The sequence below is a fragment of the Danio rerio genome, chromosome 16 (genome assembly GCF_049306965.1).
Source record: "Danio rerio strain Tuebingen ecotype United States chromosome 16, GRCz12tu, whole genome shotgun sequence".
In the NCBI taxonomy this organism is placed as follows: domain Eukaryota; kingdom Metazoa; phylum Chordata; class Actinopteri; order Cypriniformes; family Danionidae; genus Danio; species Danio rerio.
In genome coordinates this window covers 33,977,669-34,002,207 of record NC_133191.1, presented here as the reverse complement: position 1 = coordinate 34,002,207, position 24,539 = coordinate 33,977,669, and the positions used below count along the sequence as shown (strand labels likewise).

Sequence of the window (24,539 nt, the reverse complement as noted above, 5' to 3'; positions counted from 1 at the left end):
TGCCCACTTGCCTCATATTCTTGTCCATCATGGCCTCCTAACCATCCCCATATCATAATTGGCTTCATCACTCTGTCTCCTCTCCACCAATCAGCAGGTGTGTGGTGTGTGGTCTGGTGCAATATGGCTGTTGTCGTGTCATCCAGGTGGATGCAGCACATTGGTGGTGGATGAAGAGACCCCCACCCCCCAAAAAGGCACCCTGTAAAGTGCTTTAAGTGTCCAAAAAAGTGATATATAAATGTAAGGAAATATTAATTATTATTATGATAATAAGAGTTTGCACTGATGTTTTGCAGTATTTATACATCAAATAACTGCAACCTTTTTAAAGCTATTTTCTAAAACATTAAAAAAGCCCTCAAATGTTTGAACTGTGTGTGCAAGTTTGAACTTTGTGAATAACCTTTTAGAGTAAATTAAATCTGGCTAATCTTTGACTCACCCTCTGCCTGTCTATGACACTTCCTGTCTGGACCCGATTTCATAGTTTAGATAGCAGCTATGAGAAAAATCATACTCTCCTTCTTTCATTATTACACATCCTCGGATGTTTATCTCCCATTAATCTTTGCAGAAATACACACACACACACACACACACACACAAACTTACACACACAGACTCTGCATCCTTCTTCATGCAATAGTATTACGTTCCCAAATGTCAGTTCTTGTCCACACATGCCACCAGTTCCCGTAAATGCTTATGGAGAGGAGGAAAAAAAGAGCTGACTGTCAAACACCTGATTCCCTAATAATCCGAGGAATCTTTTCTGCCTTCAGCAAAAACATCCAAGTTGTTACAAAAACAAATTTGACAGCGCAACATATTTCCATGAGCTTAAGTTAAACACAAATATCCCAGAGACGCTTTTTAATGCAGCAATGCAACTTGAGTTTCTACATTAATTCCATGTTAGGTTATAGTTAAGTGACATTGTAAACGTATGTATAGTGTTAATAATGTTAATAATATAAGTTATATGTTGTTTTAAGATTGTGTGAGTTTTTGTTATCATATAACACTTTGAAAAAACGAAAATTTAAAAGAATTCACTGTTTGATGAAGCCTGTTAGAATGCGGGTAGAATGACCCTGTAATACAATCCAAGAAAATAAATATCTTTACATATATTTTTTTAATATTATGTAAGTAATACCGCTCAAGCAAGAGTGCCGTTATCACAAATACCAGCATATGAATGTGAGGTGAAGTGTGATATTATTTAATTTTAAGGGTTTAACAAATAGTTAATTACATTTGAAATTTATTTGATTTATTTTGGAAAAGAGTATTTTTCAGTTAATACCATTAACTCGGTCATGTGTTCATTTCTAAATTAGTCTTATTTATTTTTTGTTTGTTTTTAATGTTTAAATATCAAAATTCAAGTTTTGGCAAAATATTTTTCACGTAAGAAAATATAATATTTTATTTAAAGAAAACTTTAGCATTTGGAATGACATAATTCATAACAGAATTTAATTTAGAGATCTTTGTTCATTTTCACAACACATAATAATATTTTTTAATGAAATCAGAGAGCTCTCTCTTCCTCCATAGCAAAGAACTTAGAATGACCAAGAAGCGACACTCAATAGAACGTTCCATTGCAACAGCAGCGCCCAGCAACAGCCCCGGATTCCGCCATTTTGGAGTGAAAGAAATCGGCTGTCCATTGGATCTTATTGATGTGGTGATGGCAAGCAGCTGCTTTGTTTTCCATTTATTTATTCAAAAAGCACGTTAAAGCTGAGATACAAACTGAACGACGACAATACAACACTTACTATCACAATCATCAGCACTTTAAATAGTTTATTTTACAGACTTATATGCTGTTGTTTTATTTGAGTTTTCATTCCAAAATAGCCGCTGCGCCAACTAGTGGCTGTTTCCCGATTTGCACTGAAGTGTCGCCTCTTGGTGATTCTATGCGCTGTCCATAGACAGTACCAGTCCTGGGAAGTTTGATGCCCAGAAAAGGAGTCAAAACCATTAGCAAAGCGTTACTTGTGATTTTAGTGGCTCAACATTAATCTTATGAAGTTCCTGGAACATTTACAGTATGTAGTACAAAAATGTGAACCTTGATCTGACACAGTGGAGGAGATATAAGTGAACAAATTCGCATTTGCAATTAATTTATTTGGTTCTTAGAGCTTTGTATGATTACAGTTGAACCACTGAAGTCACTTGGATTGTTTTAACAAAGTTTTTTGTTTCTTTTTGGGCTTTGAACGGACTGTCACTGTCAATGGAGGATGAGAGAGCTCTCAAATTTAATTGAAAATCTAAAATTAATAAAATTAATCTATTAATATCATAATGAACGAAGGTCTCGGGGCATTGTAACACCATACAACATAAGGGTGACTAATTAATGACAGAATTTCCATTTTTGGGGTGAACTAATTATTTAAACACTTCACAGTTTGGCCCAATCCCAATTCTTACCCTTAGCCCTTCCCCTTATCCCTACACCCCTCATTTTGTTCTTTTTTGTGAATGGGTAGGGGTGTCCCAATTCTCTTTAGCTTGAAGATGCTAAGGGGAATTTTTTAGGACCACACTCGTAACCAAGAGATATGAAAATTTTCCAGAATAAACTATCTACAACGGCAACATGTCTGCACTTGTGGGTCAAGAGAGGCACAAATTAGTATTTTTTTGGTTTTATTAATAATTAATATTAATAAAACAAGCAAGCATGTGTTTTATTAAATTCACAACAGTGTTCAGGTTTTGATAATAATTTTTTTTTTTAAATGCTACATTTCGATAATCCGTAATAATAACTCCTGTATACTAGTCCCACAAAGAACATACTATCACATCTGTCTCTCGATGACACTGGAATACCCTGTCAGAAAAGTGTAGTGGTTGGGAATGACCTTTTTACAGTGTCTGCTATTATATTGATATTTTTTCTTGTGTTTACATTGAAGAAGATGGCCACGATGTAAATACACAGTTCAGTTACGAACTTATTGCCACATTATATAGTTATGATAACAAAATATCATTGCCTCCGGTGATTTCTTGCAGATAAATACTAGAAAATAATGCCACTGGATAAACACAGCAGTTGCAGTCGTCATCTCGTATATAGTAAGAGCTTGCGATGGCATATGATGATGCGTGTGGGTATTGTAGTGCTATCCCATTAAAAAAAAAAAAAAAATTTGGATTGAGCCTTAATCACAAACCAGAATATAAATATGGAAATTATATTACGATTAGGTTATCCATGTTAAATATCTGCTTTGTCAGCTTCATATACAGTATGTTTTGTTTTAGGGGAGAAGATTGCATGTTAATTCATGTACGCGTCTTCTATATTTTTGTGTCATATTTATTGTATTTATTGTAGTCATTCCAAAAACATTCAAGTTTACAGCCTAAAATTTACCAGCCTAATATAGTAAGCGAGCAAATAAGTAAGTTAATAACTACGCTGAAAAAATTACCTTTGCGTTTTTTTTGTTTTTTTTTATTTTGTTTAACAAATGGATTGTGTAACCCAACATATTTAACAGTGTAGTAAGTAAACAAATTAATATATAAGTAAATAAAATAATACAGAAGTAAATAAATTAACAAAAAAGTAAGTAATTAAATAAGTAAATGTCCCTAAAATATCATCTTTTTTGTTCATATTGCACACTCTGATATGTAGTGAAAGATAGTTCCCTCTGTACCCTCATACATTTGGCAGTGATTTAAATTGTAGCACATCTGTATCCAGGAAACCATGTAAATGTTTGCGCTCTCAATGTCATTTATTACAGCCTTAACTGATGCTGAAGGTGTTTGAGGTTTAGTCAATATAATGTCATGTTTGATAAAGAAATTAGCTAGAATCCATGATTGGTGGATTGATGGTGTAATCTGAAAGTCAGTGTGGATTTAAAAAAATAGAACCACGTTTATGATTGCCGAACAGCTTTTTTAATACAATAGATAAATAAACACTGTACCTTCCCCAGAAAAATAACTCAGTGTTCTAGTGATGACTGAAGCAAGAATTAGGAAATGTTATGTAGTGACATGGGTTTGACGCACAGAATGCCTAGGCTCTACAAAGTCCATTGTCTGTTTCCCCAGAATGTTTTGTCAGCAATCGCTAAAAGATTTTCTTGTCCAAACAAATCGAGGAATTAATCATTATGTTTGCCATCAGGCTCAGTAGTTTAAACAGTCAGACTGTAGAGGTAAAAGTGCTGAATATTGGTCACTTTCTTTGAACAGAGAGATCCGTATGAAGTGTAAAATGCCAGTAAAGGTCAGCGTTAGACTTGAGTAATGATGGTGAAAGCGGTCAGTCTGTCAGAGGATGCTGGACTGGTTTGAGTCAGTCTGTGACTTCATGGTCAGGTATTACAGTGCTTAAATCCAAGCTTATCATTGGGATTTAATATAGTCTTCATTTTTCAAGGCTTTTTTCTTTAAAAAAAGTTATTTATTAGAGATTTTAAAAGGAAGTTCTATGTCAAATTTATTTTTGGCAAGATTTCTTGACATATATACATACATACATATATATATATATATATATATATATATATATATATATATATATATATATATATATATATATATATATATATATATGTGTGTATGTATGTATATATATGTATGTGTATATATATATATATATATATATGTATATATATATATATATATATATATATATATATATATATATATATATATATATATATATATATATATATATATATATATATATATGTATATGTATGTATATATATGTATGTATATATATATATATATATATATATATATATATATACATACATACATACATACATACATACATACATACATACATACATATATACATATATATACATACATACATATAATTATACTATACTATACTACACCCTGGAGTTGTGTATTTGTGGGAATAGGCAAAATTACTTTGTATGAGTAAATTTTTGTCAATTTGTATTAGTTAAGTAAAAATAATGTTCTATGATACATTTGGTAAATTCCTTTCTTTAAATATATAAAAATATATATTTTTGTGTAGAGATTTGTATTGCTAAGTACTTAATTTAGACAACTTTTAAAGTATTTTTTTTAATTCCAAATATTCTATAGAATTATATATGGCTGATATACAACTATCCAAACAAATCTTGCGGTGAGTGGAAAGCTTTTTTATTCTGCTTTTAGATGAAATATAGATTTTAACACTTCAGTATGTAATTATAATTTGAAGGAGAACATTGATGTTTTGAATGTCAATTTATTTTCATACTTTTGATGAAGTAGTATTTAACTTAAGAGCCCGTTAGACCATACGCTAGACTGTTTCTCTGTGTTTTGGTAATGTCTTTAAAAAATTATTATTTAGGCCTATTTAATTATTAATTTATTGTTGATGTACAATAACTAAGATATAAATTGAGAAATATAATCAACAATGTAAACAAAAAAGTTTATTTATTGACAGTCTTAGTCATATCACTTTATAATAACAAACACTGTACATCTCTCTATATTTAGGCTAAAACACTGCTTTATTTATTGATTTAATTTTTATGTTTTTTTTGGGTTTTGTTTTTTAAATTTGTGTATGCATGTATGGATGTTTGTACTTTCATTTTAGTTGTCTTTAATTTTACTTTTCTAATTGTACTTAGGTTACAATGATAATAAAGTTTGTTAACAAGTTTTTAATGATTAATTAAGGAATTATAATGCTTTGTTTCATTATTTCATCTTCATTTACAAGTAGCAGGGTATTTACAGCTTCTGTAAATTTCTGTCCGTTCGCATCCCGTTCCTTTGTGCACCTTGGCGTCATAGTCGCAAACTGCTGTTACACCTAAAAACACGTTCTTAATCCTTTCGTGCCGCAGCGGTGCCACACACTATGGTAATGGTGGTGCTTTTGAAGTGTCACCCACTGTATAAAAATGTTAGTTTCCAAAAATATTTGTGGTCCAGGCTCACATATAAAGTTTTCAGTCATAAAGAGCTTTTAAGACCAATCATTCAACAATTGTCATTAACTTAAAAAATTAAAACTTTTTTTTAATAAAGATATTAGAAAGAACAGGGTTTTATTTATTTATTGAGTAATTTTTCACTAATCTTTCATTCTTCATGGTTGTTTAAATTATTATTATTATTATTTTACATTTTAATTTTGTTTTTTTTAAGCAAAATATCTGAAGTAAACTTTTTTCAGTCTTCAAAAGTTACTAAGCCCAAACTTCCCATGACACATTTGGTCTGCTTTGTGCAATAGATCTGCAGTTTTTTTAATCTTTCATGAGAGTGTGTATGTGTGGAGAAGCTCAGCAGGTCTGGATTGAACACAACAGGTGTCCCTTCTGTTTATCCTCCATCCCTCTCTCTCTTTCCCAGAGATAATAGAGTTTCCACAAATAGTCCACTCTCAGTCAGCTTGCATTCTCTCACCACTAAGACTTACATTCTCCAGCCTTTCGCACCTCTTGTGTTTCTGTAGCCGCCTCTGAAACTTCACTGACGACAGGTACGAGCTTCTCATACATGCTAGAAAGACTGTTTGCAGAGTTTTAAAGTCATTACTAACTTTCCATACTTGTATAAGGTCACTGAAACCGTTTCTGTGGCTGTACCAAAGTGAGATTGTGTCTAAATTGGGGTCTGACATGAACTGTCCCCACCCTAATAATGCATCACCGTTCTGAAGTTTCGATTTTTAAAAAATATTTATTTAAAGATGTTTCTTGTGAATAACCTCAATGCATATATCTGTATCAAAAAAAAAATTTTTTTTAAAGATGATTACATATCTAGTAGCATTTTGGGTTAGAAAAGTTTAGTTGTTTTTGATAATAATAAAATTGATAAAGATTTTTTGTCTTTTGTTTTGTTTTTTTGTTAGCCAATTTTAGTTTTTGAAATGATTTTGTATGTTGCCAGATTTTTCATTAAACAACTCTGATCATCCGGAGCTTTTAAGTTTAATAGTTTCACTTTTAAGATTGATTATTTTTATGAACATTCTAAAGAATATTTCTTTCAGTTCTATTCATTTGAGACATTTTTAACCCTTGTTAAGAATGTTGTAATCTATTATAAACATTGATCAGGTTTTTCATTAATCAGCTATATTAAATTAATGATTTAATTATTTATTATTTTATTATTTTTAAAGTATTTGTCTTGGGGACAGAGTTATAATTTATGGTTATACACTACAAAAGTACTTTTCCAACTGTGAGCTTTTGAAGAATTGTTTTTAGACTAGCCAAAAATATTGTCTTTTTTCCCCTAGAAATAATTAGCCAAAAATAGGTTTACCTTTAAAACAAGTAAAAAATAATCAACCGATTTAAATAGTACAATATTCATATTTAAAAAAAAAAAAAAAAAAAAAACAAGTTGGCAGATTATTTTGCTTGTTTTAAAGAAAAACTCGATAAATTTTGGCAAACTATTTTTGAAAACATTTTTTTGAAAATATTGTTTTTGCTTGTCTAAGAACTTTTAGGTATGTGGACCAGAAACCAGACAAAAGACACTGAAACAAATGATTCAAAGATGCTTTCTTGGATTTACTACATTTTTACTACAAGTTGAGTGGTTGTAAACAATATTTTTGGCTGAAAATAAACAAACAAAATTAGGTGAACATTGCTAAATTTTATTTGTTTTTTTAAATTCGACACATAAATTTTGCAGACATCATTTCTTTCAGTGTAAAAGCAGATTTTCCATTAATCATTAATTAATTCCATTAATAATTTACTTGGGGAGATTTAACTCTCATTTCTGATCATTTATTGAATATTTCTGATATTACTGATACTGAAAACTGAAGTTTTCAAGTCTTCATTGTCACATGATCCTTCAGAAATCATTCTAATGTGCTGATTTGCTGCTTGAGAAACATTATTTTGATCATCAAAGCTAAAAATAAAAGTATGCTTTGTTCTTTTTTGGTTGAAAATATGTTCCCTATTTTGCCAAATTTCATGTATCATTGAAATAGAATTAAATTTTATATTTAGTATGTATATTTATATAGTATGTATAATATACTTATATACATTTTTATGGGTCTTAAAAAGTCTTAAAAGATCTTAAATTTCAAAACCTAAATTTTAGGCTCTAAAAAGGCTTAAATTCACTGACATATTGTGTTGAAGGTCTTAAATTGTTTTAAACAGGTCTTAATTTTGCTTTGTTCAAGTAAAGCTACTCAATTTGGGCTGGTATCCATTCATTGACCTGCTGTACATCTCAATAAAACCTTATTTTTAAATTGAAGTTTTTTATTGCAAAGAGATACAATTTACAACAGCTGTTAGACATTTTTACAGCAAATTCCCTAAATATAAAATAAAAAACCTAAAAACAATAACACATGATAATACCAGGGCATTTGAAAAATTCTTAACCTTGTATAAGTGTAAAATTTCATTAATAAGGGTCTTAAAAGGCTCTTAAAACATCTTAATTTGTAAAATCTCTGTATTCATTTGCATTTTTTTTTTTTACTCGCATAAACAAAAGATCACATGATTTCTCATTTCTGCATAAGAAAGGATGAGGATTAGACATCTAATCGTGCTCATTTCCCCATCGTCCTCTTATTTCATCTTCACTTGAGCTGTGACGCATTGGATTATGAAATAGTTTGGAGTGTTTCAGGTATGAATCCGCACTGCTTTATTTTCCCTAGTAGTCAGCTGTGTAGGCTGGTATTTTACACTGGCTTACTGTGGGCGGTACAGCGACTCCACCTGTCAGCCACTTACATAAATTTGAACACATGAACTCGTACTTCTTCATAGGAATGAAAGCGAAAATCAGTCATTCATTTCACTCATTTAAAGGATACGGTGTCAAGGATACATATTGAGGTATCGGTGGAAGGATGTTGTTGTTTGATCGAGTTTTCCATGGGCTTTTGTGCAGTACGATCCTGGCGGAGGAGAAAGCTCAGCAGGAGGAGCGCAGCCGTATGGAGATGAGGAGACAAGTTCCCGTGTCCTGGGACTCTGGAGGATCAGATGAAGCACCACCCAAAGTAAGTACAGTAACTGCTCATATTGCCAAAGGGAAAGTTCATCCAAAAACAAACATTTTCTCAGTATTTACTCACTCTTCCAAACATTTAAGATTTGTTTTTCTATTGAATGTTGGAAACTGATAGCCACTGACATTTATAAAAAAAAAAAAAAAAAAAAAAAAAAAAAAAACATTATGTAAGTAGATAGTGAATAAATAATGATCGTATTAAATTTTTTTCGGTGAAACATCCTCTTTTAATCAGCCGATATCTCAAAATGTTATTTTTTAGATAAGAAAAAGAGCAGTCATTGTGTTGCTCAGGTGTTTTCCACATTTTTATGTTTTATGGCAGCTTATTTTGGTTGGATTTATTACCAGGGTTAACAGCTTGTCGCCATTTGTCACTACAGCACATGGTGGCTTGTTAGCAGTGGTGCTATTCCCACTTGTTCCTCGTTCACTAGTTTTATTTATTTCTTCTCTTTTTAGTTTTGGTTTTTGGAAAAAATTGTAAAAAAAAGAAGAAACTATATTATTAAAATCTCGAGTCTTGTATGAACGTCCATTTTTATTTAGCAGTACATATTTGTGGCAGTATTGGACAAGATGCATTTTCTTTTGTCTATACCAGAGAGAAAAAAGTACATCAATGAATATATTTATGTATTGATTGATTGATTACTGCTAAATAATTAGCCAGTACTGTTCCAGACTTTCTCTTTGTCTGTGATCTGTGCGTGTTCAGCAACATGCAGACTTCACATAAAAATTTAGTTTTATGGTTTAATATTCACAGACACTAGTCCACAAGTGTGCAGATCTACTTTTCATTCATTCATACAAAATTTGCCAAATTCTGTGACATTCATTGTAATGCAGTGCATTTATTTATTTTTTTTATTTTATATTATTTTTTTGCAGATTCTATCTGCTTTTTGTAGATTGAAGACATTTTAGGGTTCTAGTTATGGTTATACACTGCAAAAATGTTTTTCTTTTTGTTTTAGTCCAGATTTCTAAAAATTGTTAAATCAAGAAGCATTTTATAGACCAGCAAAAAATATTGTCTTGTTTTCAGAAATTATTAGCCAAAATGAAGTGAGTTTTTTTCCATAAAACATGCAAAATAATCTGCCAATGGGGTAAGTGAAATAATCTTATTTCAAAGCGTAAAAACAAGTTTAATTTGCTTTCCCCACTGGCAGATTATTTTGCTTGTTTTAAGGAAAAACTCACGTAATTTTGGCTAATTATTTCTGAAAACAAGACGATATTTTTTTGCTTGTCTAAAGAATTTTGATAAATTATTTCTCAAAGCAAGACCATGCTTGTCTAGATTGAAGATATTTGTACTAGAATCCAGACAAGAAAAAAACTTTTTTTTTTTTGCAGTGTATGCAATGGGATTCAAACATCTGAAACCAAAATTGGTAATAATTATTGCATTTGCTGATGTTAACACAAACAACTAATATAAACGTCTTTATTGTATATTTTGTATGTACAAGTCAATAAGCAGAATACTTGCTAAAATGTTAGAAAGCCTAAATATGGTGTCAGAATGCCAGTCTATCAGTCAACTTCGAAATAAGATACAACATTTAAAGGAGGTTGTTTTGAATTCCAAACATTCAGTGTGGTCTCAGCCTTTTGCACCCTATTTTGTATTACATATGCTTCCCATATGCAGAAATGCTTTCTTCTCTATTCTCTTCATCTGAACATAAGCTGTGCAGACAATAAATATTATTAAACATGTCACAGTCTTTCCATATTTCTGCTAAAGACAGATTTAAGTTACTTGTATCACTTGGAGAATCAAGTATTTCATCATAAATTAATTGAGAGCTGAAACTTTGTTATTTCGATCCCTGTGTGTCAGCCAAAACTGACAAAAGAGTTTTTAGAAATACCAAGCTGTATGTGCTTTTAAAAATGTGCAGTCTTTTTATGTTCCAGAAAGTGGGCCAAAAATATATCATGTTTTTCTATCTCTCACTTTTAGAGACAGACCATTTATGAACAGGTTATTAATAATTTTATGAACGTAAACTGTTGGATCTCATACAGCCGTCCCCCTCACTTTTAAAATGTCTGCTACACTCCTGCTTGTAATACATTAATGATAGGAATCTTCCCAAATCAGCATTACAGTGTTTTCTTATGGATCAAAGTACACTAAAGACATCTTCAATACTCCAACGCAAGATATGCAATGTTGAGTTATGAATATAGATGACAAGAAACCTCTGGTCAAAACACTTGTGGAGACACTGCAGAATTTAATTATAGCGTGAAAGTTTAATAATTCCCTGTCTTTTTAAAGCCTATGTGAACATTTTAAGAGTTTAAAGCATTTTAAGAGAACATAAAAAGCATAAATACATTTTATTGAATTATTTATGTGATAAAGACTATCCAATGCTCTCTTACATTTGATTATTTAATTTCTGGACCTGAAAACTGTTAGACTCTCCCCAGAAATCTATAAAGCACTGTTTATTTCACTTTAACATTTGCTCCGTTGTGTTTATTTGGTTTAGTATATGTATATAATAAATTATATCCAATATATTTGTATTTCAATCCCATACAAATCATCCCAATCAATCAAAGTAATGACTTTCCAAATAGAACTGTTCAAGTCATGCAGTGGAATTGTATTAATATTGCAATATACGGTTTGAGTCAGATTTATTAGCCCCCCTTTGAATTTTGTTTTCTTTTTTTAAATATTTTCAAATGATGTTTAAAAGTGCAAGAAAATTTTCACAGTATGTCTAATAATATTTTTTTTTCTGGAAAAAAATTGTTTTATTTTAGCTAGAATAAAAGCAGTTTTTAATTAAAAAAAAAAAGTTTTTAGGTCAAAATTATTAGCCGCTCTAAGCTATATTTTTTGATAGTCTACAGAATAAACCATTTTTAAACAATAACTTGCCTAATTACCCTAACCTGCCTTGTTAACCTAATTAACCCAGTTAAATCTTTAAATGTCACTTTAAGCTGAATACTAGTATCTTGAAAAACATCTAGGTATTATAATATATATTATGTATGTAAAATATTACGTATTGTCATCACGGCAAAGATAAAGTAAATCAGTTATTTGAAATGAGTTATTAAACTGTTATGTTTAGATATGTGTTGAGAAAACTTTCTCTCCATTAAACAAGTACTGGGGAAAAAAATTCAAAAATTGAAAAGTTTTTTCCAATATCGAGCAGACCAAGTTTTAAGAAAACATTCTTTATGATTAAGAAAGTGGCATTGGTTAGGACAAGAAACTATATATATATATACATACATACATACATACATACATACATACATACATACATACATACATACACACACATGTATAAATAAAGTTGTCTGCAAACTTTTTAACAATTGTGTACAGGTACAATCTCCTTTTTTATCATTATAATTGATTTTGTTACTCCATCTGCTTTCTGTCAGAGTTTTAAATACTGTGCTGCTCACATTAAAGTGATTGATAGCCCAGTCTGATTTCTCCAATCGCTGTGTGTGTGGCTCAAATCACCTCAAACTCTTACTTTCACACCCCTCTGTTGGCTGTCAGTCAGACCTGTCCAGATGCCCATGTCTGTTTCTGTGTTTACTGCTCACACCTGCTAATGAACATCCATATCATTTCTGCTTTTCTCATCCATTCTGTTTGCTTCCTGTGTTGTTTAGCACATCTTTTCAGAATGTGCAGCTGAGGTGCAAAAGTTTGCTTTTCAGGGTCTGATAAATGTTCATTGTTTTACTGAAATAAGAGGAATCATACACTGAAGCTCCAGAAGAAAAATTTTATGCGCTAAAGACATAGTTCACCCAAAGATTTACTCTAATTTTACTCAAAATTTGCGACATTTATTTACTCAAGCTTTACTTATTTCAAACATTTATAAGTTTTTTGATCTGTTGAACACAAAAAGAAGATATTTTAAAGAAAGCTTGAAACCTGTAATTATTGACTTAGTTTTTTCCTACAGTATTTTTCTATTAGGAAGTCAATGATTACAGGTTTTCAGCTTACTTTACATTATTTATTTTGTGTTTAACAGAAGAAAGGTAAGTAAGTGTTGAGTAAAATTTCTTTTTTGGATGAAATATCCTTTTAAGAGACATGGGGGACTTTTGAATCCCATTAAGATGTACAATTTAGCTTTGTTTATTAGTACTGCCCGTTTGAAGCTGCTAAAGAAATTTACATGTTTACCTGAACACAAAATAAGTTACATCTACCCTGATTTAAAAAAAAAAAAAAAAAAATTCACCACTCCATAAAAGTGCACATAAATCCTACAGTTGTCCTCTGTGTGAAAGGATGCTGCATACAAAGCATGCAGTCATACATATATGGAAAGGGTTCGAAACATACAGAAATCCTAAAAAACAGAAGAATTAGTGAGATCTGAAGAAACAATTACTAATAAATATAAATTCTATTATTAGTAAAATTATTGTTCTATTACTATTTTATATACTGTAAAGACTAGAATTATTCATACCATTGGCAATTTTCTTTATTCAAATTTAATAAAATTTTATTTTATTGTTTTTTTTTGCCACAGTGATGCCTCTTGTACATCGTCTTATTTACTTTTAGGAGAAGCCTGTGTGAGTTCTAGAAAAATAAGATCTGGTTGAAAAAGTAATTTTAAGTCAGAATTTACTAGAGGAATGAACTATTTCATGCTTGACTGTGTGTAAATTATAGTGCTGGGCGATTTGGCCTAAAATCAAATCTCAATTAATTGAACCTTTTAACTCCATTACGATTAATGAACGACTATTTATTTATTTATTTATTTTATGTTTTTACTTTCATAGTTCACTGACAAGTTTTGTACAGTAAATATGCTCTTATATTACAAGTGAGAGATTTTTGAATGTAGGGTGCATTACTTGATTTAAAAAAAATTGAAGTATACACACACTACTTACTAGATGATTATTTATTGAACATCAACACTGAACGACTGAAATTATTATTAACACAGATAGGTTAAAATGTAGATCTCTGTGAACTATCAACAAAAATGGAGAATTAAACAATGTTGAACAAAGGGACCAGGGATTACTATATGCGTCCTTCAGGAGTGTTTAAAACGTATTATATTAGTAAATCGATTGAAGATTCTGTAGCAAAAGATTCTAGGTTGAGTTTTTATATATATATATATATATATATATATATATATATATATATATATATATATATATATATATATATATATATATATAAACTCCAAAGCGAAAACCCTGCAGTGAAACAACAGTAAACAGTAATTAGCCAAAAGTGAAAATCCATTACTTAGTAATAAAATATACATTTTGAACATTCTAAAAAACAAAAAACAATTTATTTTAAACATTAATGCAAAGATTGGTGCATAAATAATTTAATCAATAAGCAAATAATATAAAATAAAATTAAATAGTATGAATATAAAAAAACATAAGAAAGGGCGATGCTGTGGCACAGTTGGTAGCACGATCACCTCACAGCAAGAAGGTCACTGGTTCGAGCCTCTGATGGGTCAGTTGGCATTTCTGTGTGGAGTTTGCATGTTCTCCCCGTGTTTGTGTGGGTATCCTCCGGGTGCTCCGGTTTCCCCCTCATGTCCAAAGACATGCGGTACAGGTGAATTGGGTATAGTGTATATGTGTGATTGAGTGTGTATGGGTGTTTCCCAATGATGAGTTGCAGCTGGAAGGGCATCCGCATAAAAAATTGGCTGGATAAGTTGGCTGTTTATTCGGCTGTGGCAACCCCACATTAATAAATGGCTAAGCCGAAAAGAAAATGAATAAATGAATCAATGAATGGAAACATAAGACAAAGAGAAGCAACAACTGCTGGGTTAATTTTATTACCCAAACACAAACTTTATTATTCCCAGTCACCTTCCTTGTTCCTTACGTTTGAGATGCAGGGTCCTCATATAAGCTTATCTTAAACTATGATTTATTCACACAACCTTTACGCAAAAACAAATTCAAATGTAAAAAAAAAAAATCATGATTTTTTTTCTTTTCAGTGAAAATTTATAAATTTTTAAGTACTAAAGCGCACTGCCAAGGTAGACAATTTGTAAAATGCAAAAAATTACAATTTCAGCAAGGAAACGGCTCGCACCGCTAGTGGGTTGTGGGGGCCCCCTAATGGCGGTGGGGCCCTAAGCAGTCACTTAGCTTGTAGGAAAGGCTGGCTAAGCAAAAGAAATGAAAAAAATTGACCTGGAATAGGTTCTGAATGTTGATTTCAATTACTTTTCGATTATCCCCAGCCCTAATAAATTATCATTATTAGTATTATTGTTAGTATTATTATTCTTTCTTTCATTATTTTTATCTTTTGTGTTGTTAACTTTTTGAAACATATTTTATGTGGGTCAATCTAGGGGCCATATATACTTGCAAAATAAAAGAAAGCTTTGCAAACAAAAAGTAAAATATTGACAAAAAATAAATAAATAAATGCAAATCTCAAAAAAAAATCGCAAAGCGAAAATTAATTTTTGAGAAATAATGAAATTTGCAAACAAAAAAGAGCTGCAAATAGATATCAAGCAGTGCAAAAAAAAGAAAAAAACCTATAAAATTTGCAATCCGCTTGTTAAGTGGTGACGTGTTTGTGACGTATGTAATACTGTTTACAGGTCTAAGCCGCCACTCATTTGAGTGGAGAAATCATTCGTTTATGATCACGTTTTATTCCTATTACACATTAAAGTTATTTTTATATAGAATCATAGTGTACACAACATTCTTTGGGCTTGCTGCATAACAAATACCAAAAATGTAACAAATTATAAAAAAATAATTACTTTCTGGCCATCGGATATTTGGCATGGACATAAATACTGCGATTGTGATTTTCAAAAGCCTTAAATCGTGTTGTAAACATTTATTATTACCATTTCATGAGTCTCCCCATTTAGTTCAATAGAGCGCTTGGACCCGGAAGCTGCTTCGCGTGACGTCACACTTAACAAGCGGATAAAAAAATTAAAAACTATATATTTACAAAACAAGGGGGTGGAGTCAAAGGGAACTTGGGCATTTATGGCATTGCTATTTTTTTATTTTTTTGCAAATATTTATAGTTTTTTTTTTGTTTAATTGCAAATATTATATATATTTATTTTTAGTTTTATTTTTTTGCTGTTTTTTTTTTTTGTTAGCAAAATTTATTATTTATCATTTATTATTATATTTATTTATTATTATTAATTTTTACTTTGTGATTTTTGGAGATTTTCATTTATAAATTCAATATTTCTAATTCAATAATTTTGTTTTTCAAACCTTTTTTCTTTTGCAAGTATATATTGCCCTAGATTGACTACATAGGAAAATCTTCTCAGGTCAGTAAAAAGTAAAACAATTTTGTATGATCCCTCTTATTTAGTTAAAAGAATCAGCATTTAGCAGTTATGCAAGGTGCATCTAAACTTTTGACCTCAACTGTATGTGTGTATGTGTAGCCCTCCCGCAGACGCCCCCTCCAGCACAGCTTCAGTATGGACTGTTTGTCTCCGTCTGTGTCCACATCCGCTGCCTCTCGCCCTCCTCAGCAACCCTTCGGGTCCCAGATCTCCCTCTGCTTCCGCCAAACCGAGCCGTCTGCGTCTCCTCTGAAGCCCTGTGTCAAATCCATCATTAACCCATCAGCACACATGCAGCAAAACACTCCACAGCTTAGCATACAAACTCAGAGGCCGCTTCTGCTCGAGCCGTTACCGTTGCACTGCTCCCTGCTGTTCCCCCAGGGGCCCCGGACGAGACCCTCGGTCCCCCCTGGTATTTTCTTCGACCCCTACTATCCCTCCATGCAACAGCTGAGCCTCAGCCACGCGCCCTACAGATTCACACAGGCAGGTGTGCTAGGACTCGTAGCAGGGAGTTCTGCTAGTGGTTTTATAAATGCATGCCATTGTTAGCTGTGGATTCAAAGTTGCAGCATGAAAAAGCAAATTTGATCAGTCACAGTTGACAGACTGTACATGATTAGTCTGTTGCCAAGGTAGGAGTTATTTTGTATTTGAGGTAAAATCTGAAAACATGTTATTTATTCTAAAAGAGTGCTATTCCAATATGTTTTTGTTATCATTCTTGGTTCCAGAAGTATTTTTCCTAGTATATTTTAGAAGGGATTTTAAAGGCGCAGTATGTACGATTTTATTTCATTAAAAAATACAATAACTACTAGAACAGTGTTACGTATTTTGCTGACTTGTGTACTTACATTATCTCAAATGTTCAGAAGAACGTGCAAATCCAGAGAAATAAGCTATTTTAAGTAGTGACACATACTATTTTGTGTGTTATGCTATTGACATCATACACCCTCGATTTCCGGTTTGGTTTTCTGGAAAACAGGGAAACACCAAATACACTTTAATATTTTGTGTTTTATTAGACTGCACAGAGTAGCAATATAACAGTATCATAAAATGTATTTAGCTTTAAAAAAAAACAGTGCTTCTTCTTAATCACATGATCAGGAGCTGAAGAACCACACACAATGAAATGTCGCATAATAAAAGCTCCGCTGTTTTCATGCAGAGACACGCTCGTCTCTTATCAGCAATTGCTTCGGTTAATTTAAATAATTTAAAAAAGCCTTACTCTGGTTCATTTTTATATGATAATGAGGCTCTGTTTACGCTAATGTGTTTTTGTTATAAAACGCATAAGTTTTGCTACGGTTATACCTTTGGTCCACACTATAGCCCGGAGTTTTCAAGCCCTGAAAACAGAGCGTTTTAAAAATGCTGAAGAGGCTGTTTAGTTTTTTGTTTTTAAATGCTGCTGCTCTGTGTCAGTGTGTATGGGGGGAAAAGAGACATCTGAAAACATCTGATTGGGGGGGTTTTCTCAATATTAAGTAGCCTACACACAGTTCAGTCTTGCATCCTTTCCTTGTAAGTTCAGACTTCGCAAGTTTGGTATGGAAAACAAACTCTCGACACGTCGGGTGAATCGTCAAAGGGGACAGTGTACTTTATAATGTCATTCCCATCACTCTGGCTTCAGTGTTTCACCTTAACAATAAAATCAAAACATGATAAAAGGAACTATCAATTTTCATTTTGATATTAACTTAACAGACACCAAAAATGTTAAGACGTCATGTAGCTACATATTTATATGACTTTTATCGGCACTGTATGCATATTTTTAACAAAACGCAGTCTATAAACAGAACTGCCTCCTTTAATTTTTATTGAAAAATATAAAACGTACCCTCTCTTTTGCTGAATATCAGTTTTAATAATCAATAATGGCCATTATAATATTTAACATACAATAAGTTTATACAATATAGGAAATAAAGGCAGCAATCAGTCAAATGTGCAGAATCAGTGAACGTGGTTACAAAAATAAATGTATAATAACTTATCCTTGCACTCAACCAAAACAGACAAAACCTGAGAACAATTTATCGATTCAAAAGACCAAATTCGAGGAATATGTTGTTAGATATAGACAACATGATTAATTAAATATCAAGTTGAACAAATATAGTAAGATTAGATCCAGCGGTATATTCTTAATAAACCATCTGACATGCACAGCTCTCACCTGGGGTTTTGTGTGCAAAGCACCTGCTGACTGTCTGGAGCTCAGGCATGCGCATACGCTGCAGCGCATGCCAGAGTGTGTATGTGGTCATGTTATGTGCGTTTTTCAGCAGTATAGTGTGAATGGAGAGCTGTTCAGAAATGCTAGGTGAAACGCCAGTGTGGACGAAGATCATTTTCACCCTAAAATGCCGTATTACAACAAAAATTTAGTGTATTAGTGTAAACAGGGCCTCAGTTGGAATTCTTCAGCTCATCCATGAACCTAATTTCTGCATTAGCTCCATACGATATAATGAAAATGACAACTCCAAAGATTCCACACTCAATCATACCATCATCAAACTATGCCTTTGTTTGTTGCGAATAAGCACCCTCTAGAGGAGAAAACTCCATGCTGTGCCTTTAAGATTTGGAAACCAAGAAACAAAGTAACCTTACAAGATTATAAACATCACAAATAAAAGTAAAACCAGACAAAAATACAAAAGTCTATGTTATACAATTTGACAATGAAAGAAATTTTAAAATTCTTAATGTAATCCAAAATGATTTACAGATTAGGAATATGACAAGCTATATATCATAAATTATGCTTTTTACTGTGACTGACTTTAAGTTCTTAACATAGTAATAGTACCATTACTGCATTTCAGGAATGACTAAGGATATTGTTAGGGCTTAAACAAGTTTAAAACTGCATGTTGTGTCTTCAATGCATGTAAACTAAACTGTGTGCCAGATGTGATGTTTAACATGCACTAAAATTAAGGATTCGTCTATCATAGACAAGTGTGTGTGTGGTCGTGGGAATCAAAGGTAGCTATATTTTTAATAAATGCAGACAAAACAGTCATATAATGGCCCCAACCCCCATCCTAAGCACCAAAACATCATTCTTAAAGGGATAGTTCACCTCAAAACAAAACAAAAAACTACTCTCTGTTTACTCAGTTGGTTTTAAACCTATTTGAATGACTTTATTCTGAACACAAAATAAAATATTTTGAAGAAAGCTGAAAACCTGTAACCATTGACTTCTATGGTAGGAAAAACAAATACTATGGAAGTCAATGGTTACTGGTTTTCAGCTTTCTTCAATATTTATAACAAGTGGAAGATGAATAAAAAAATAAGACAGAATTGAATTTTTGTTTGAACGATTAACTTAATAAAGATATTTGTTTCTTAAAGGAGATTGCTTTTCATATATATTTTACCTCCATTGAAGCCAATTAATACCATCATGTCAAATATCCGAGTTTGATTCATATCGATGGTCCATTCTAGGCATTCTAAATAAACTGCACATCCCCATTTTTCTTCCATTTTCTCTTCATTAGTCTATGTTGCTGTTTGTTGTCACTTTTGTCCTTGTTTTCCTCTGTTTCCTCTGCTCATCTGGAGCTGTGGTCAGTCGACTCTCTCTATGAACGGGTCTATAAGGTAGATCAGTCTATCTACAGCCTAGCACGGATTATCCCAGCCAATCGGATGAGGATCCACCTCCCGTCAATCAACATTCATTCTCCAATCCCTTCCCTCTAATATATATATATATAATACCAGCCTAGTCCTTCTCCCATGTACTGTATAAATATAGTAACATTTCAGAAACAACATATGCATTGTGATAACATTAAACTAACTGCTTGCATTTAATTTTCTTTTTTTCTTTTTTGATTATTCCTTCAACAGCCTGAATTCTTCATCCACACAAAATGCATTGTATTTTGTGTGCGTCTGGTGGACTGATTTTAACAGCATCTCCTAATCTTAACATGACTGGTTAAAAGGTGATAGTAAGTTGACATTTATCTGTGTGTGTGTGTGATTACAGCCCAGTCGACCTGGTTATCCAAGTCCGCGTTCTAGTGAAGGTTTCTACCCTAGTCCTCAGCACATGGGCCAGCACAATCATTACCAGGTACAGTGCTTGTATTAGTATAATACTGAAGATGAAATGAATTATATTGTGTTCTGAGTACTAGATTTAGAGGATGCAGCAAACTACTTTTACTATAATATGTACTATAATACTACTACATCTTGCTCTCTTGGAACTGAAACTTTAATTCCCTGCTCAAGTTAAAGCTTAACTATTCTGTGTTGGTCAGATGTTAATTTAGGTAGGAATATGGTGGGTAATTAATCACATTATTTCAGGAAATTGTTATACTGAAATGACTCTCTAGAAATTAGAGAATTGTTAGCTTTTTCATCTGTTACTCCTAACGCTTCACCAAGGTTGTTTCAAAGTTGTTTAAAAAACATTGAAAATATTCCATTGACTATATGAAATATTAGGGATGCTCCGGTCAGGATTTTTGCAGTCAATGCCGAGTACCGATTCCTTGTCGTGGTGATAGGCCGATATACCTACTCTGATGTTTTAAGCTTTATAATGCATAAAGCACATTTTCCCTCTAAGTATGACACTTAAGTGGAGATCTCTCCCTAACTAAGAGAATAATTAAAGGATGTTCCATAAAATCCCTTAAACATTGCAATGTTTTGTTCTCCAACTAGCACATCTGTGACCGCAACTCCTATGCTCTGGACAGCCTAACAGCAGCTTGATCTCGCTTGATGAGAGAGACAGGGATGTGCACTTAAGATATCTTTACTGTGCTATTCCTCTAACCTAACACATGTAAAGCTTAAAACATTTACGTACCTCTCACAATTCTCTTGCTAATTCACTCTTATCTCCATGATTTTCGAGGTATTTTATCTAATTCAAAACACCTGTGATCAGTTCTGGAGATCGGCTAGATTGGAGAGTACCGATTAAGTCATAAAATGTCATTATCGGCCGTTACCGATCTACAGCCGATCAATTGGAGCATCCCTATGAACTATGGTTATCTCATCTCAACTAATGTCATAAATCTTATGCCTCTGAATCATCACATTGACTGACTCGTTTTTTAAAAGGTGTTGCGTGTTTTAGCTCACTTTTTTAATTATAAAACATTTTTTCTTTTTCAATGGAACAGTATTTTTGCATACTATTGTTACACATTTGGACTTAAAACTTTAGCTGTAACTGAAATTGTCTGTGTTAACTATGTTGCACATTGTTTACTAATATGATCCTCTTAAAAGTGTGAATGAAAACAAATGTGTAAATTTGAGCACTGAGTTGTTTGTGCCTTGCTGATTTATCTTGGAAGTGGCTAATGGGAATCCTGGTAAATAAATAAATATATTGGACAAACATAACATATGGACCATATCCCATAAGTGTTCTTCATAATATAATTGTTTACCATTTCCCATAGACATATATTAATTTAACTATTTAATGCTTTAACTATTTAAAACTTTTATGATGGACAGAGAGAAACAATAAAACAAAATTTCATTGGCCTAATCATTGCCGTTTCTCATTGCTATTAATAACTGATTCCATTGGCCAAAATAGGCTGCTTGTATTAAAAACCAACAGATTTATTCAATCCAAAAGATGATTCTTGTCCATTCTTGGTTTAGATTTTCAATTTATTTTAGTTATTTATCACACAGAAAGCTGTCTCTTAATAATGAATCAAATTATAAAAAAATCTCTGTCATGTATACCAGGCCCGTGGCCAGCCTGATGAAAGGATGGTTCTTTTTTTCCTAAAATATAGACCTTTTTGCAGCCATTTTCTATTTAATTATGATATTAAATACTTTTTAAGCACTATTTTTTGCTGGATTAGCTTCTCGGATGGTCATCAACCAAGCTTTTTGATCTACAAAAAACATTTTCTAAAGAATTAGAAGAAAACAGGAGAATAATGCTTATTTTTCAATTACATCATATGTCATTAGAAAAAAGGATGCTGTTCAAGTTTTAAAAACTAGCCTAGTGTCATTTATTAGGCAAACACAAACTGGCCAGGACATTCAACTTTTCTCAGTCGCACTGAAGCAACAGCCAAAACAAGATTCTGCTTGGTGTTAAAGCCTTCTTCAATGGTTATTTTCACAATTGATTATGGCATAGCAGTCAAAATAGGACAAATGAGCTTGTGTATGGGAGAAATTCTGGACCTTTATCAGTGAGGGGTGGGTCTTTTGAACATCCTCTATGATTCCGGACACCACTGTTAATGGATGCTCCCTTAAAATATGCGCTATTTAAGGGTATATAGGGCAATTTCACTCATTTTGGCCTCTGAGTTGATCCTGATCAGTGTGTACATTAGCTCATAAATAAAGCCAAGTTTGGCTTTGTAGATAATAAGTGTCACAAAAAAAGGGTATGTGATTATCTCAATTTTGACTAAATGTTTATGAAGTTTGCTTTGTGTCTTTGGCATGATGTAGATGGCAGGGCATTCTGGCCCACATGGCCTGCTCTCTGTGCCCGGTGGTCTGTACCCTCCTCAGGCCACAGTGACAGGACTTGATCCACATGACAGCTGGAACCATCGCAGAGTTGCGCAGGATCACATGTGGAACCCCAGCATGGAGGTTAGGAAACAATAAGAGATAGTTATAACTGACAATAATGAATGTTTTGTTTTTTTAACCATGATTTTACTCAAGACGTCCACAGAAATATTATTCTGTTGAGCCAAAAGGGAGTCGGTGTTAGTTAGCGTTGGTTAGTATACAAACAATGAACAATACATTTATTAGAGTATTTATTCAGGTTTGTTAATGTCAGTTAATGAAAATACCGTTGTTCATTTTTAGTTCACGTTGGCAATTTTTTGCTTTTAACTGTGATTAATAATTGTTGTACAAGTGTTGTTCTTTGTTTTTAATGGTAGTAAGTATATTAACTGAGATTAACTATATGTCCTGGCGGTTCACTCCACTGTGGCGACCCCGGATTAATAAAGGGACTAAGCCGACAAGAATATGAATGAATGAATGAATGAACTATATGTCCTGTATTGTAAAGTGTTACCCATTAGTTTATATACTGAACAATGTTCACAGGAATATTTAGAGCAAAAGTCATTCTATAATGAAATCGTTTAAATTGTAATGTAAACTAATTACACTTTGCTACTTTCTTCCAAATTACATTTGTTAGAATTTTGTTTAAAAGTTTTAAATTATTCAACATGTATTAACATTTAGCATGGTACAATGTTATTTAATTGCTTTTAATGAGAAAAACACCAAATATTTTATTATTTATTTATTTATTTGATTACCTAAATTTATTATGCTCAATAATTATCTTTATTTCACACATTTCATTAATTTGTTTTTCACAAATGGTATTAGATTTTTTTTTATGTGTGCAGTTTATTTTTTACGTTTTATTTAATGTGGACAAGGGGTGTTTTATTCTCTTCCATGCATTCATGAAAATTCATAAACATTCTACTATAATTGTAATTTTGGGGGGCATTGTCCCTTTTAACATAAAGGGTGCTGAGGTTTAGTAAAAGGTTGAGTTGTTGGTTGTGGTGTGTTTTAGCATATGTTGATGAGAGTTTTGTGTTTCAGGATGGTGTGGCTCTGCGTGGAGGTCTGTCTCAGCTGATGGAGGAGCAGTTAATTCTGCAGCAGCAGCAGATGGAGGATGACCAGCGCTGGCTGGAGCATGAGGAGAGACTACTGGTACTCATTCTTCCATCTTTACCTCACATTCATCTTCATTCCCTCTCTTCTCAGCACTTTGACATATCTGTTAGTCTTCACTTTTTTCTAAAACGTTTTAGCGGTGAATCATTGTATAGTCACAGCAGAGGTATGTTATCCCAAAACAGTTTTTTTTTAATGTTTGGAAAATAAGTGTTTCCAAAGATTGTGGTTTCTTGTTAAATTTATGTGTAGAAGAAGGTTTCTGATAAATTGCGTTGTTGAAGATCTGCTTGAAGTATATGAATAAGGAATGATTTAGAAGGCATTGCACTCTGGGGAGTGTTTTATTGTTAC

At 32.4% G+C, this 24,539-nt stretch overlaps 1 protein-coding gene across 47 annotated transcripts in view; it reads left to right on the top strand.

Moving 5' to 3' along the window:
* ptk2ab (protein tyrosine kinase 2ab) overlaps positions 1 to 24,539 on the top strand; it is a 133,404-nt gene that overhangs the window by 89,299 nt on the left and 19,566 nt on the right. For 15 of the 47 annotated variants that reach the window (XM_073924549.1, XM_073924550.1, XM_073924548.1 and 12 more), the window contains 4 exon segments: positions 8,950 to 9,061; positions 20,491 to 20,577; positions 22,968 to 23,114; positions 24,108 to 24,221. In XM_073924549.1, coding sequence (XP_073780650.1) covers positions 8,950 to 9,061; positions 20,491 to 20,577; positions 22,968 to 23,114; positions 24,108 to 24,221 — 460 coding nt within the window. 47 annotated transcript variants of the gene reach the window in all.